General features: G+C 55.9%; 1 protein-coding gene across 9 annotated transcripts in view; it reads right to left on the reverse strand.

The window, feature by feature from the left end:
* Positions 1-1068: 1068 nt before the first annotated feature.
* The window catches only part of ZNF185 (zinc finger protein 185 (LIM domain)), a 29249-nt gene continuing 18862 nt past the window's right edge, over positions 1069-11455 (reverse strand). For 4 of the 9 annotated variants that reach the window (XM_017741501.1, XM_017741480.1, XM_017741490.1 and 1 more), the window contains 10 exons: positions 11209-11310; positions 10544-10696; positions 9510-9620; positions 9176-9271; positions 8098-8175; positions 6723-6791; positions 5648-5728; positions 4727-4829; positions 4080-4178; positions 1069-3311 (listed from right to left, as the gene is read on the reverse strand). In XM_017741501.1, the coding sequence (XP_017596990.1) occupies positions 4080-4178; positions 4727-4829; positions 5648-5728; positions 6723-6791; positions 8098-8175; positions 9176-9271; positions 9510-9620; positions 10544-10696; positions 11209-11310 (892 nt within the window). In that variant the 3' untranslated portion in view covers positions 1069-3311. The remainder of the gene's footprint in view (positions 3312-4079; positions 4179-4726; positions 4830-5647; positions 5729-6722; positions 6792-8097; positions 8176-9175; positions 9272-9509; positions 9621-10543; positions 10697-11208; positions 11311-11455) is intronic. The other 5 variants (XM_017741473.1, XM_017741465.1, XM_017741529.1 and 2 more) reach the window with 5 other exon arrangements.

Consider the following 11455-nt stretch of genomic DNA (forward strand, 5'->3'; position numbering starts at 1 on the left):
GGGAAGGGGGTGGTGGGGAGGGGAGAAAGGGGATGACTGAGGGGAAAAGGGGGGAGTGGTGGTGGGAAGGAGGTGAGTGAGGAGGAAAAGGGGTGAATGAGGGGAAAAGGGGGGAGTGGTGGTGGGAAGGAGGTGAGTGAGGATGAAAAGGGGTGAATGAGGGGAGTGGGGATCAATGCGGGGGGAAAAGGGGTGAGTGGTGGGAAAAGGTTTAAAAGGGGGAAAAGGGAGTGAGAGGGAATGGGGTAAGTGATGGCAGAAAGGAGGTGAGGGGAAAAGGGGCAAGTGAAGGGGACAGGCCAAGGTGGGGGGAAAGGGGCGAGTGAGGAGGAAAGAGGGGAGTTAGAGGGGAATGGATGGAATGGGCAAAGGAGGAAAGAGAGAATTAGAGGGAAATGGAGCAGGTGAGGGAGGAAAGGGGGTAAGTGAGGGGGAAAGGAGTGAGTGAGAGGGTGTAAGAGGGAGGAAAGGGAAGGAGGGAGAAAGGTTAGGAAGGGAGGGGAAAGGGAGAAGGGAGAGAGGGAGAAGGGCAAATGAGAGGAAAAGGGCTGAGTAGGGAAGGGATGAGTGAGGGGGGGAAAGGGTCTCTCCCTGTGCATTGATCTGGAAAAATGCACAAAATACGGCTTATCTGGGATCTCCTAAAGCTCCGGCGAGTGTTACGTCTCTTCAGGACAGTTTTATCAGGCAACAATAAAACTAGCACCATTCTTTGACATCCTCCCCCCAGATGTGCGTGCTGGACCCAAACACCCTCTGGCACCTCCTGATAAGAAGCGTTGGATGTTTGGCAGTCACCAAGGCCACGTGCTATGAGCAGAATCTCGTTTTTGTACCAGTTGGCCTGAACAGCACATCCAGCACTCACCCTCCTCAAGGTCTGCCCTGGTTTCAGCTGGGCTAGAGTTGATTTTGTCACTCTGTTGTTCGTTTTCAGATGCTCTGGGAAGGATTGGTCTGTGTAGAAGACAGGCTTTCCAAAAGCAGAGTTCCTTGTGGCACCATGGGAGCTGCAGTGCCAGGATGGGTTTGCCTCCACCTCTGCTCAGTCACCACCAGCACATTTCATAGCCTTTATATATACGTATATTTATTTAATTAATTTCACATGAAATAACCTGGTCAAGATTCGTCCCCACAAGCAGCAGAATCCCAAGAGAAATAAGATCTTTCTGTGAAAGAAAATGCATGACCTCATCCATCATGTAGGAAAAAAAATCTGTCTGCAGGTGACCCTTCTCCACAAATACCAGGAAGATTCACCTCTTTGAATAATTCATTTGGGTTTTTTTCGTGGGGGGTAGGTCAGCAATTCTTCAAAGCTCAGGCCAGTACAAATTATAAAGCATAACATTTTTATAATAGCTGCAGGTTCCTTTTGGGTGATACATGTCTTTAAGGGAGAAAACCCCCTCCTGTCAGGGAGCTGTGCAGAGCCAGGAGGTCGCCGGTGAGCTGCTCTCAAACACGGCCCAGGGGGGAATCAGGACTCCCTTTTCCCCAGGTAATCACAGGAGTTTAGGACAAGCAGACTGAAATCTCTGCAGAGCGTCAGCCTGTGGCTTTGCCAAGCCCTTTGCTGAGCCCAGCCCTGCTTTGAGCACACCCTGTCTGCGTGGTGCTGCTGCTCCTCTCCCTCATTGCCTCGTCCTCCAGCTAAGCCTTTGGAGACTTCAGGGATGGGCCACGGATGGAGGAGCACAAGTGACACAGCCCCTGAGCTCAGAGGGCACGGCAGGAGCGGGTGATGCAGGGGGAGAGGGACACACAAGCTGAGGCTGTTTATTGGAGCTGTTACCGAGGTGGGACAGTTCCTGCAGGACAGCCAGAGCTGAGGGGACACCGTGTAGAACCCAGACAAATCCAGCTCCCCATGAGGCCATGGACACTTCAGGAGCTCTGCAATCAGGGAATACATCATTGCTGCAGAAGATCTTCTCAAAGTGCGCTGTGGCACAGGCCCTTCTGCTTTGGCACTTGAAACCATCCCCCTTTGACCGTGCTGGAACAAGCCCTGGCTGTACCAGTCCTTCCTACTGCTGGAACTGGTCCCAGTAAGGAACTTGTGGATGTGGTTTTCACCAGTTCTTGGCTGTGAGGGTGGGCAGGCCCTGGCACAGGGTGCCCAGAGCAGCTGGGGCTGCCCCTGGATCCCTGGACGTGTCCAAGGCCAGGCTGGATGGAGCTTGGAGCAGCCTGGGACAGTGGGAGGTGTCCCTGCCCATGAACTTTAGAATACATGAATTTTTAACTCCTTCCAACCCAAAGCATTCAGGGAGTCTATGGTTCTATGATTCCTAATGCTTCCCATGAGGAAACAGTAAGTCTGGACACTGTTAAGGCACCTGACTTTCAGGTTTCAGTATTCAGCATTCCCAACCTGTCAGCTCTGAGTTAAGGGCTAAAATGATACAATTCTGATTTTACTGAGTGCAGCATCTGCTGGAAGTTCAATGCTGTTGGTGAGCATTTGGGCTGTGAATAATTCACAGCAATGAGAGGTCTGGGCAAAGCCCTGGTGAGGGGGGAATTGGGATTTCAGCTGAGCAGAGCTCTTTGTCAGGAGAGGGAACGGAGATGTCCCTGCTCTGGCACAGGACACCTGCCCTCAGAGCCCGAGTTAAACACCAGGTGAAGGACACCGTTATCTCCCCAAACAGGCAGCAGCCACAAGTGCTGCTGCAGCATCCTCAGGGAAGAGGCAGGAAGGGGAATTAAAGCTGACACACAATTAGAATAGAGCCTGCAAGTGCTCCTGGAATCCTGGGGAAAGCAAATGGAAATCAGGCAGAAGCTATTTCTAGGCTGAATTTGGGGGTGAAAGAAGCAGAAATAGGCTTTTGCTAAGGACTAAATTCAAACCCTCCCAAGAATCCAGATTTAGTGTTTAAGGCTCCCAGTGCCTGTGTGCCAGCTCACACAGCCTGGCTGCACAAGGGAAAGAAATACAAACAGCATCAGGAGAGACTCGTGGCAATGAGCTGGGGAAAACCTGAGGAGCTGTGCCTGACTCCCAGCTCCGGGAGCACTCGGAATCTTCATGCAGCTCAGGCCAGGCTGGGGGGCTCAGCACCTCTGGAAAAGGTTATCTTTGAGGATGAGGCCGCCTTATCGCCTTCCCATCGCGCTTGTCTGGTGCGGGTGACAGCACCGAGCAGCGGGTGCTGAACTCATTCACGGCCACGGGGCAGCGGGAGGGAAAAGAACTCGAGGGAAGCGGGAGCAGGAATTCTGCGATCTTAGCCGGGCAGGAGCTGCTGCATCCGCAGGCGTGCTGCCGGCACGGGCTGCCTCCCCAGCTCCGCAGGACCCTGCAAGCACACAAAGAGCGGCTGAGCAGGGCCGGGCCCACCTGGAATGCGGCGCTGGAGGTCGGTGGAGCCGGCAGCGTGCGGGGCTGGGCACAGCCTCACCAGTCACATCGCATCACCAGGTACAGGGAGCAGCGAGGCAGGAGCTCCGTTCCCTGCTCCTGCTGCTCCTCTGTGCCGGGAGCAGTGGGGGGACACGAGGGCTCCCAGCCCCAGCACAGCAGCTCTGCTGGCTGCCATGGTGCCTCCCGCTATTCCCAGATAATCAGACAAAACCAAACCGCGTCCAACCCGCTCCTGTCGATCTGTTGGAATGTACAACCCTCCTCTTCCCAAAGGTTTTCACCTCAAAGGATCTTTAGGTAAAGGAGTAGCTGCAGCTGCCGCCGAGGAGCTGCCTCGTGTCAGGGGAATGTCACCGCCAGGGTCAGCCCAGGACACAGGGAGGAACCTTCAGCTGCCTTCCACGAGGCCTCTCCACCTCTGAGGGACATTTCTGTCACCACTCAAGCCAGCCTCTGCCTGCCAGCCCCGGGAAGCCACCACAGCCTGTTTGTCACCGAGATTGTGGCTCCAACCGACACCCCCGGGACAGCTCGAGCGAGTTTCCAGCTAATGCTGCAGCGAGGTCGCTGCTTCCCACTGACCACCCGAGGAAGATTCCTGCCCGGTCACCCAGGAAACGTGAGGGTTAAATGCCCTTCACCATGAGCTCTCACCCAGCCATCCCCCTGGGAACAGCTTCGGAAAGGGGCCCTGGACACCCACCTAGAAGAGCTTCTCGTAGCACTTGTCACAGTGGACAATGTCCCGGTGGATGAATATTTTATCCAGGAGATCTCCCATTGCTTTGTGGCAAATTCCACACTGCCAAAGGGAAAACAAGGAGGTTGGACAGTGACCAAAGCCCCATGCGGTGACAACAGAAGGGAGGGGGCAGAGGAACAGTCTCTGCATCGTTTTATTAAGGGGTGAGGATGTGACCTTTGAGGCTGCACTTTCCTACAACAGACAAATGTCCCTGCAAGCCTCTTCCTCCCACACTCGCCATCCCTCCTCCTCCCACCTTCCTCACATCCCCACCGACATTCCTTGGAAACCCTGTGGGGTTTGAGGAGTCAGCCACCTCCACTAGAGCACAAAGACCACAAAGCAGCAAGTCTGCCCCAAGGACGGTGGGGCAAGGACACGAGGGTGTTCTGAGGGTGCTGCCAATAATAAAGAATTCTCCTTGGTCTAATATTTATTCAAGGACCTGGAAATCTTCTGAGGACACCTGTGACTGCCTGACTGTTTTTGTCCTGGTGTGAGGCAAGGATTTGGCACAGCCCACATATATCACTCTGAAAGCCTGAGGATGGAATTTGCAGGAAGATCCCTGCAGTTCCCCGCAGCACAGCAGCACTGGGGCTTACCCTGAAGCAGTACTCGTGGCAGTGGATGTTCAGGTGCTCGATGATGATCTTGGGACAGTCCCGGATCTCCCGGCTGCAGTAACTGCACAGGGGCTCACTGGACCTGGGAAGAGCAGGGGAGGGGTTCCTCTGTGATGCTCTGGTTCCAGTCCCAGCACTGGTGCCACGGGTTTTTCCCAGCCATCAGCGCTGCTCTCCATGAGCAACCTGCTCCCACACGTGTGACTGTGCAGTGACAGAGCGGAGGGACTGTGCTGTCCCAGGGATGCAGAGACCCCAGCAGTGGGGCAGGACAGATCTCAGAACCTTACAGTCATGGAATCATGGAATGGTTTGGGTTGGAAGGGACCTTAAAGGTCATCCAGTCTCACCCCCTGCCATGGGGCACCTCCCACTGTTCCAGGTTGCTCCAAGCCCCAATGTCCAGCCTGGCCTTGGACACTGCCAGGGATCCAGGGGCAGCCACAGCTGCTCTGGGCACCCTGTGCCAGGGCCTGCCCCCCCTCCCAGGGAACAATTCCTTCCCAATCTCCCATCTAACCCTTCCCTCGGTCAGTGAGAAGCCATTCCCTGTGTCCTGTCACTCCAGGCCCTTGGAAATAATCCCTTTCTATTTTTCTTGCAGGCTCCCTTCAGGCACTGGAAGGCCACAGTTAGGTCACCCCAAATGTTCTCAGCTCCAGGCTGAACAACCCCAATTCTCTCAGCCTTTCCTCATAGGAGAGGTGCTCCATCCCTCTGATCACCTTGGTGGCCTGCTCTGGACTCTGACTTGGAGCCAATGTCACTGTATTTGCATTTATTGCACTGCTGTTCCACCACACACACACACACACCAGTGCCCTCAAAAAGCAAGCCCTTAAAATCATTTCTGATTAAGAATTTGATGAACCCCCCCAAGGCAGCCCCACCCTGTCCTACCTGTGCAGGGGAGCACTGGACAGGTAACTGTGGTGGCTGTAGCTGCTTCTCTCCTGGTCACTCAAATCCACAAGGCTGCCACTGTGGAAGGAAGGAGGTATCAGCACTGGACAGTGATATGTGGGAAGAGAATCTCGGATGGAATCATTAACCCAGTGATTTGGAATATCCCAGCTACCTGTTCCTCGGGGAGAAGGTCCTCAAAGTGCCTTCCCAGGACACAAAGAGGAACCTTTAAGTATCCCCAGATAGGCCTCTCCAGGTAAAACTCCCCTGGCCTCACCAGGGCCCTCGTGTTTACACCTGGCCCCTACAAACAGCAGCTTTTCACTGCTAGAACTCGGAATCCTGCACAGTTATGCAGGAAAAGGCATGGAGCACATCCCTGGCCTCACCCAGCTGAGTGTTCCCTCTCTGCCTGGGTTTCCTGGATATTTGGCTTATCTTTGGCTGCTGACAGCAGCTCTGCTGAGCTCTGGGACAGGCTGGAGATTTACAGTGTGTAATCAGCTGCCCCAGGGATGCCAGCACAGCGCTGAGGGCGGATAATGCCAGCACGGAGCATCAAACTGGTGTGAACTGGTGCCACATCACTGTGAGGATGATGTGCATGGGGCCAAATTCTGCTCTTGTCACACTGGGGCCAGTCTGGAGCAGCTTCACTTGAGCAGAGCACAAAGGACTTGAAAAGCTTGAAAAGGGTGTAATTTAACTTCTTAAGACTCACATAATGAAATTTTTCCAGAGAAAGCCCTCACCCCCACATTTTCCTCACGCATTCCAGTCGTGCCAAACCTGCAGGGACCAAGCCACTCCAGGAGGAGCTTCCCTGTCCCCTGGGAGCAGGGGGACACAGGTCCTCCTGTCACCACCACAGCGGCAGGAGCCGGCAGGACCCCGCAGAGCAAACTGTGCCCTCCCGATAACCCCCCGGGGCAGAGGAGCTCCAGCTGCTCCATCCTGGTGGGATGTGTGAGGAGGCTCGGGCTGGGCTCTGCACGCGTGTGTGACACACGGCTGTGACACCCGGCTGTGACACCCGGCTGTGACACCCGGCTGTGACACCCGGCTGTACCTGCCGTAGCGTGGGGAGGCTGCAAAGCCGCCGGTGTTCACGTACTCCTTCACAAAGAGGATTCCTCTCCTAGGAAAACAGGGAGCATTTCCATGAGAAAAGAGCGGCTGCGGCTCGGGAGAGCCGGGCAGGGACCGCGTGTGCCCCCGGACACGGAACGCGTGCGGGAGAGGCTCGGAGCGGGATGCTGTTGTTCCGAATAAATCCTGGATATCGAGCATTGTTGCTAAATAACAACTCCTCTAATTACCCCACCAAAACAAATCGAGTTAATTGGAAAGAATGGGATGGATAATGTAACCCTTTCATCCAGTTATGCGCTGGTTGGAAGGATAAGTCTGTCCCAGCTCCCGCCAGGATTAGGCGCACAATGGGCATGGAGAGAGCTCCCGGCTCCCCCGGCACCACCAAGCCCTGTGGCACAGCGCTGCTTCCAGGGGCTGTTCTGCCACTGGAATGTCTCCAGCGTTTTCAGCCAGTGCAAACTGCCGCTGGTATGGTTTGGGATGGTTTTACCTCCCTTGCATATTCCTGCCTCTCTACAAGCCCAGCTCAGAATTCCATGTCCCACCCGGGTGCAGCTCTGGGCAGGCCGAGGGGAGCCCTGTGCCCGCAGCCCTGACAGGAACTAATCAGCCTTTTTCCATGGTGCATTTCCACTGCTGCCTAAAAGCTGGGATTAATCCTCCCTTCTTACACTAAGCCCTGTCATGGCTGAGGAAAGAAACCTCTCTTTTTTTCCTTAAACTGAGCATGGGCTCTTTTTATGTCATGGAATCACAGAAACATTAACGTTGAAAAAGACTTTTAAGATCATCAAATCCAACCATCAATTAACACCACCACCATGGTCGCCACCAAAGCACGTTCCCAAGTGTCACATCCACACGTTTTCTGAACACTCCCAGGGATGGTGACTCCACCACCAGCCTCAACTTCCCCTGGCCCAGCCTGAGGCTGTTCCCTCTCCTCCTGTCCCTGTTCCCTGTGAGCAGAGCCCGACCCCCCCGGCTGCCCCCTCCTGTCAGGGACTTGTGCAGAGCCACAAGGTCCCCCCTGAGCCTCCTTTGCTCCAGCCTGAGCCCCTTCCCAGCTCCCTCAGGAATTCTCCAGCCCCTTCCCAGCTCCATTCCCTTTCCTGGACACGCTCCAGCCCCTCAGGGTCTGCCTTGTCCTGAGGGGCCCAGAACTGACCCCAGGATTCCATGTGGGACCTCACCAGTGCCCAGCACAGGGGGACAATCCCTGCCCTGACCCTGCTGGCCACACTGGGTGACACCAGGCAGGTGCCAAAGCTGGAATTCCTCACCAAGCAGGATGGCCCCGTGCCAGCCCCATCCTGCAGCGAGGGGATTGTGCCCGCTTGGATCTTTACCCGGCAGTGCTGGAGTCAGGCTGGTACCCAGAGCTGTGCTGGGAGCTGGAGAGCCTCTCACTGGAACTGGAGAGGAGCCTGTGGAGAGAGGGAGAAGTCTGTGAGCCATGGCAGGATCCAAACTGGCAGCCAGGGGGAGAGGGGGCGGGGCGGGGGGGGGGCAGAGCCCTTTGCCAGCCCTTATCATGGACCAAACCAGTCCCTTTGTCCTTCTACACCTGCCACAGGACAGGACTGCTTCCCTGGAGAAGGGATTTGGGAAAGTCTCACTTGTAGGGCCATGAGAGGGAAGATCCAACAAGATCTTCCAATGAGAATGGGGTGAGTGAGCCACAGAGGCCGAATGGGAGCAGCCACAGGGAGAAAAGGCACAGGAGGAATTGCAGGAGATGGGGATGGGGACGTTCCCAAAGCAAACGGAACTGGCCCCAGCTGATCTGAAGGAAGAATGCAACAAAACTACGGAAAACAGCTCTGTCCATCTGCTCTGCAATGAGGCTGACCTTTCCTGGAGCCAGTCCAAGGCTACCCAAGGATCTTGTGCCTCCTCTTCACCCCTACAGCCTGCTCCTTGTTACAGAGCCAGCCCTGCACTGGTGGCTCCATGGAGCGTCAGGCTGCACTTGGATGGGCTGGCACTGCCAGGAGGGACTGCAGGGAGCCCAGGATAGTGGCATTCCATACTGGGTACCTCCTGCCCCTTCCAGCAGCCTTGTTCTGGGAGCAGATCCGTCATTTAACCATTGATCTTCTGGGGACATTCTCTCTTTGCTGTGATCTCTGTTTTTCCTGTAGCAAAGACCAATTCCTGGCCAGGAACCAGCTCCCCATTCTCCTGTCCCTCTCTTCTGGCCTCCCACACAGTGAAAAATCTCCAGAGGTTTTCCTGGATGTATCCCAGAGCCTGTGCTAGGCAGCTTTAGCTGGGAATGGTTGAAGAGTTGCTCTGTGCCTCTGGATCATGCATCCACTCCCTGGAAACCAACGCTCCCTCTGTCAGCTCTTGGCTCTGCCTGCTGGCTTCTCTTCCATAGATTCTGGGCAGTTTCCCTCAGAGCCCTCGTGCCTCCCCGTTTACCTGGAGCTGTTATGGTTTAAGCTGTCCATGTAGAACGGCACCCTGTGGCTTCTCTGGGACATGGACATGGTGGGATCTCTGGGAAGGGACTCGTGGCTGGGGAGAGGAAGCGGAACAGTCTCAAGCTCGGAGTCTGGGCACGTGAGGGATCCTCAGAAGGGGTGGGAATCTCGGCTGGGATCTCCCTGCTGGGCACTGACCCCTCCCACTCCATGGCCATGGAGTGCTCCCATCCAGGGAATCAGCAAACGGATCAGGACATCTGCATCCTGAGTAAATGTGGCAGCAGGGAGCTCCTTGGTTTGGCAAGTTGGGACCCCAGCCCTGGACTCACCGTGCTGCTGGGGGGCTGAAGTCCCCGTGTCCCCTGGCACTGTCGTACCAGCTGCTCCTGGGGCTGCTGCTCCCGGAATAAACGCTCCCTTTGGGATCCGGGCTGGGCCTGCTGAGGACAAACAAAGCCCTGAGTGTGTGGCAGCAGGAGTCTCCAGAGTGCCCACACTGGGCTCACAGTGCAGCAGGAGTCTCCAGAGTGCCCACACTGGGCTCACAGTGCAGCAGGAGCCTCCGGAGTGCCCACACTGGGCTCACAGTCAGTGCCGTGCTTCTGTCACCACCAAGCCCCAGCACAGCTGCCCAGGGCAGCAGTGGAATCCCTGGCCCTGCAAGTGTTCAGAAAACGCGTGGATGTGGCACTTGAGGCTTGGTGGTGACCTTGTGACAGCACTGGATTGACAGCAGGTGATCACAGAGGCCTTTCCCAGCCGTGAGGACTCCACGATTCCATGGTGCATCCCCCCAGTGCTCTGCCCATTTTCCCTGTGCCCATTTTGTACTCCAAAGCCAGGAGAGCAGGCTCCAAACCCAACACTTGAGCAAAGCCAAACCATTCCCAAACAGATTGTCCAGAGCAGCTGTGGCTGCCCCTGGATCCCTGGCAGTGCCCAAGGCCAGGCTGGACATGGGGGCTTGGAGCAGCCTGGGACAGTGGAAGATGTCCCTGCCATGGCAGGGGTGGAACTGGATGGACTTTAAGGTCCCTTCCACCCAAACCAGTCCAGGACTCCATGATTCTAAGAAATGGCCAAGGAGGATCCCAAGGTGTAAATCCTGAGGCCTAGAGCTGCTCCTGGTGATGTAGGAATGCCTTCCCCAAAGTTAGTCATATTGTACTAGTCCAGGTGCTCCATCCTGGGACAGGCCTGGTTCTATGATTTAATCCTCTTGTCCCCTCTGGGAACAAAATCCTGCTCTCACTCCTTTTCCCAGTGATTGTACAAGCTGGAGTGGGGTTTCTAGCAGATATTTCCATGCCATGACAGCTTTCCCTGTCTCTGCATCCTAAACCCCTCATCCCCAAATCCTGACCTCCTGGTGCTGAACACCTGGCTGTCCACGTAGGCCGGAATCCTGTGGCTGGGCATGGAGCCTCCGAAGGGTTGGCGGTCCTGGAACAGGGACACAGGGGGCTGGGACTCCTGGGCACTGGGGACACTCTCCTGGGAGCTGAAGTCAGACCTGCTGAAGAATTAAAACCAGTTTGACCATAAAGCCAATGGGTGCCTTTGCTCTGAGCAGCTCACACGACGGTTCAGGGTCTGCCGAGGGTGGGTCCTGCCTCTTCCTACAGGGAACAGGGAGAACTGGGACACCCTGTTGTTAATTGAACCGTAGGATCATGGAATTGTGGAATCCCAGAATGGTTTGGGTTGGGAGGGACTTAAAGTCCATCCCATCCCACCCCTGCTGTGGGCAGGGACACCTCCCACTGTTCCAGGCTGCTCCAAGCCCCAATGTCCAGCCTGGCCTTGGGCACTGCCAGGGATCCAGGGGCAGCCCCAGCTGCTCTGGGCACCCTGTGCCAGGGCCTGCCCACCCTCCCAGGGAAGGATTCCTTCCCAGTATTCCTGTGGTCAGTGGCATTGGATTGGCACATTTCCTGGGTCCAGCCCTTCAGCCAGGAGTGTTTCAAGGAGCAAAGGATGAGGGTGAGCGAGCCACTGATGGCACAAACAGGGATGTCCCCACCGTACCTGGCTGGCACCGGGGCGGGCTCGCTGTGCCTGCAGCCCCCTGGGCTCTCACGGGGACTGTCTGTGATGGGAAGGGTTTGTTCCTCATAGTCCAGAGTGATCCTGGTGGGGAGGAAAGAGCTGTCAGGAGCTCTGGCACCTCTGTCTGACCCCATCCACTGTGGGGGCAAATGCAGGGACACCGTGACTGTCACAGGATCAGTGTCAGGAGGCTTTAGGTTGGGAGGGACCTTAAAGCCCATCCCAT

The sequence above is a fragment of the Corvus brachyrhynchos genome, unplaced genomic scaffold, assembly GCF_000691975.1.
Source record: "Corvus brachyrhynchos isolate BGI_N302 unplaced genomic scaffold, ASM69197v1 scaffold351, whole genome shotgun sequence".
NCBI lineage: Eukaryota > Metazoa > Chordata > Aves > Passeriformes > Corvidae > Corvus > Corvus brachyrhynchos.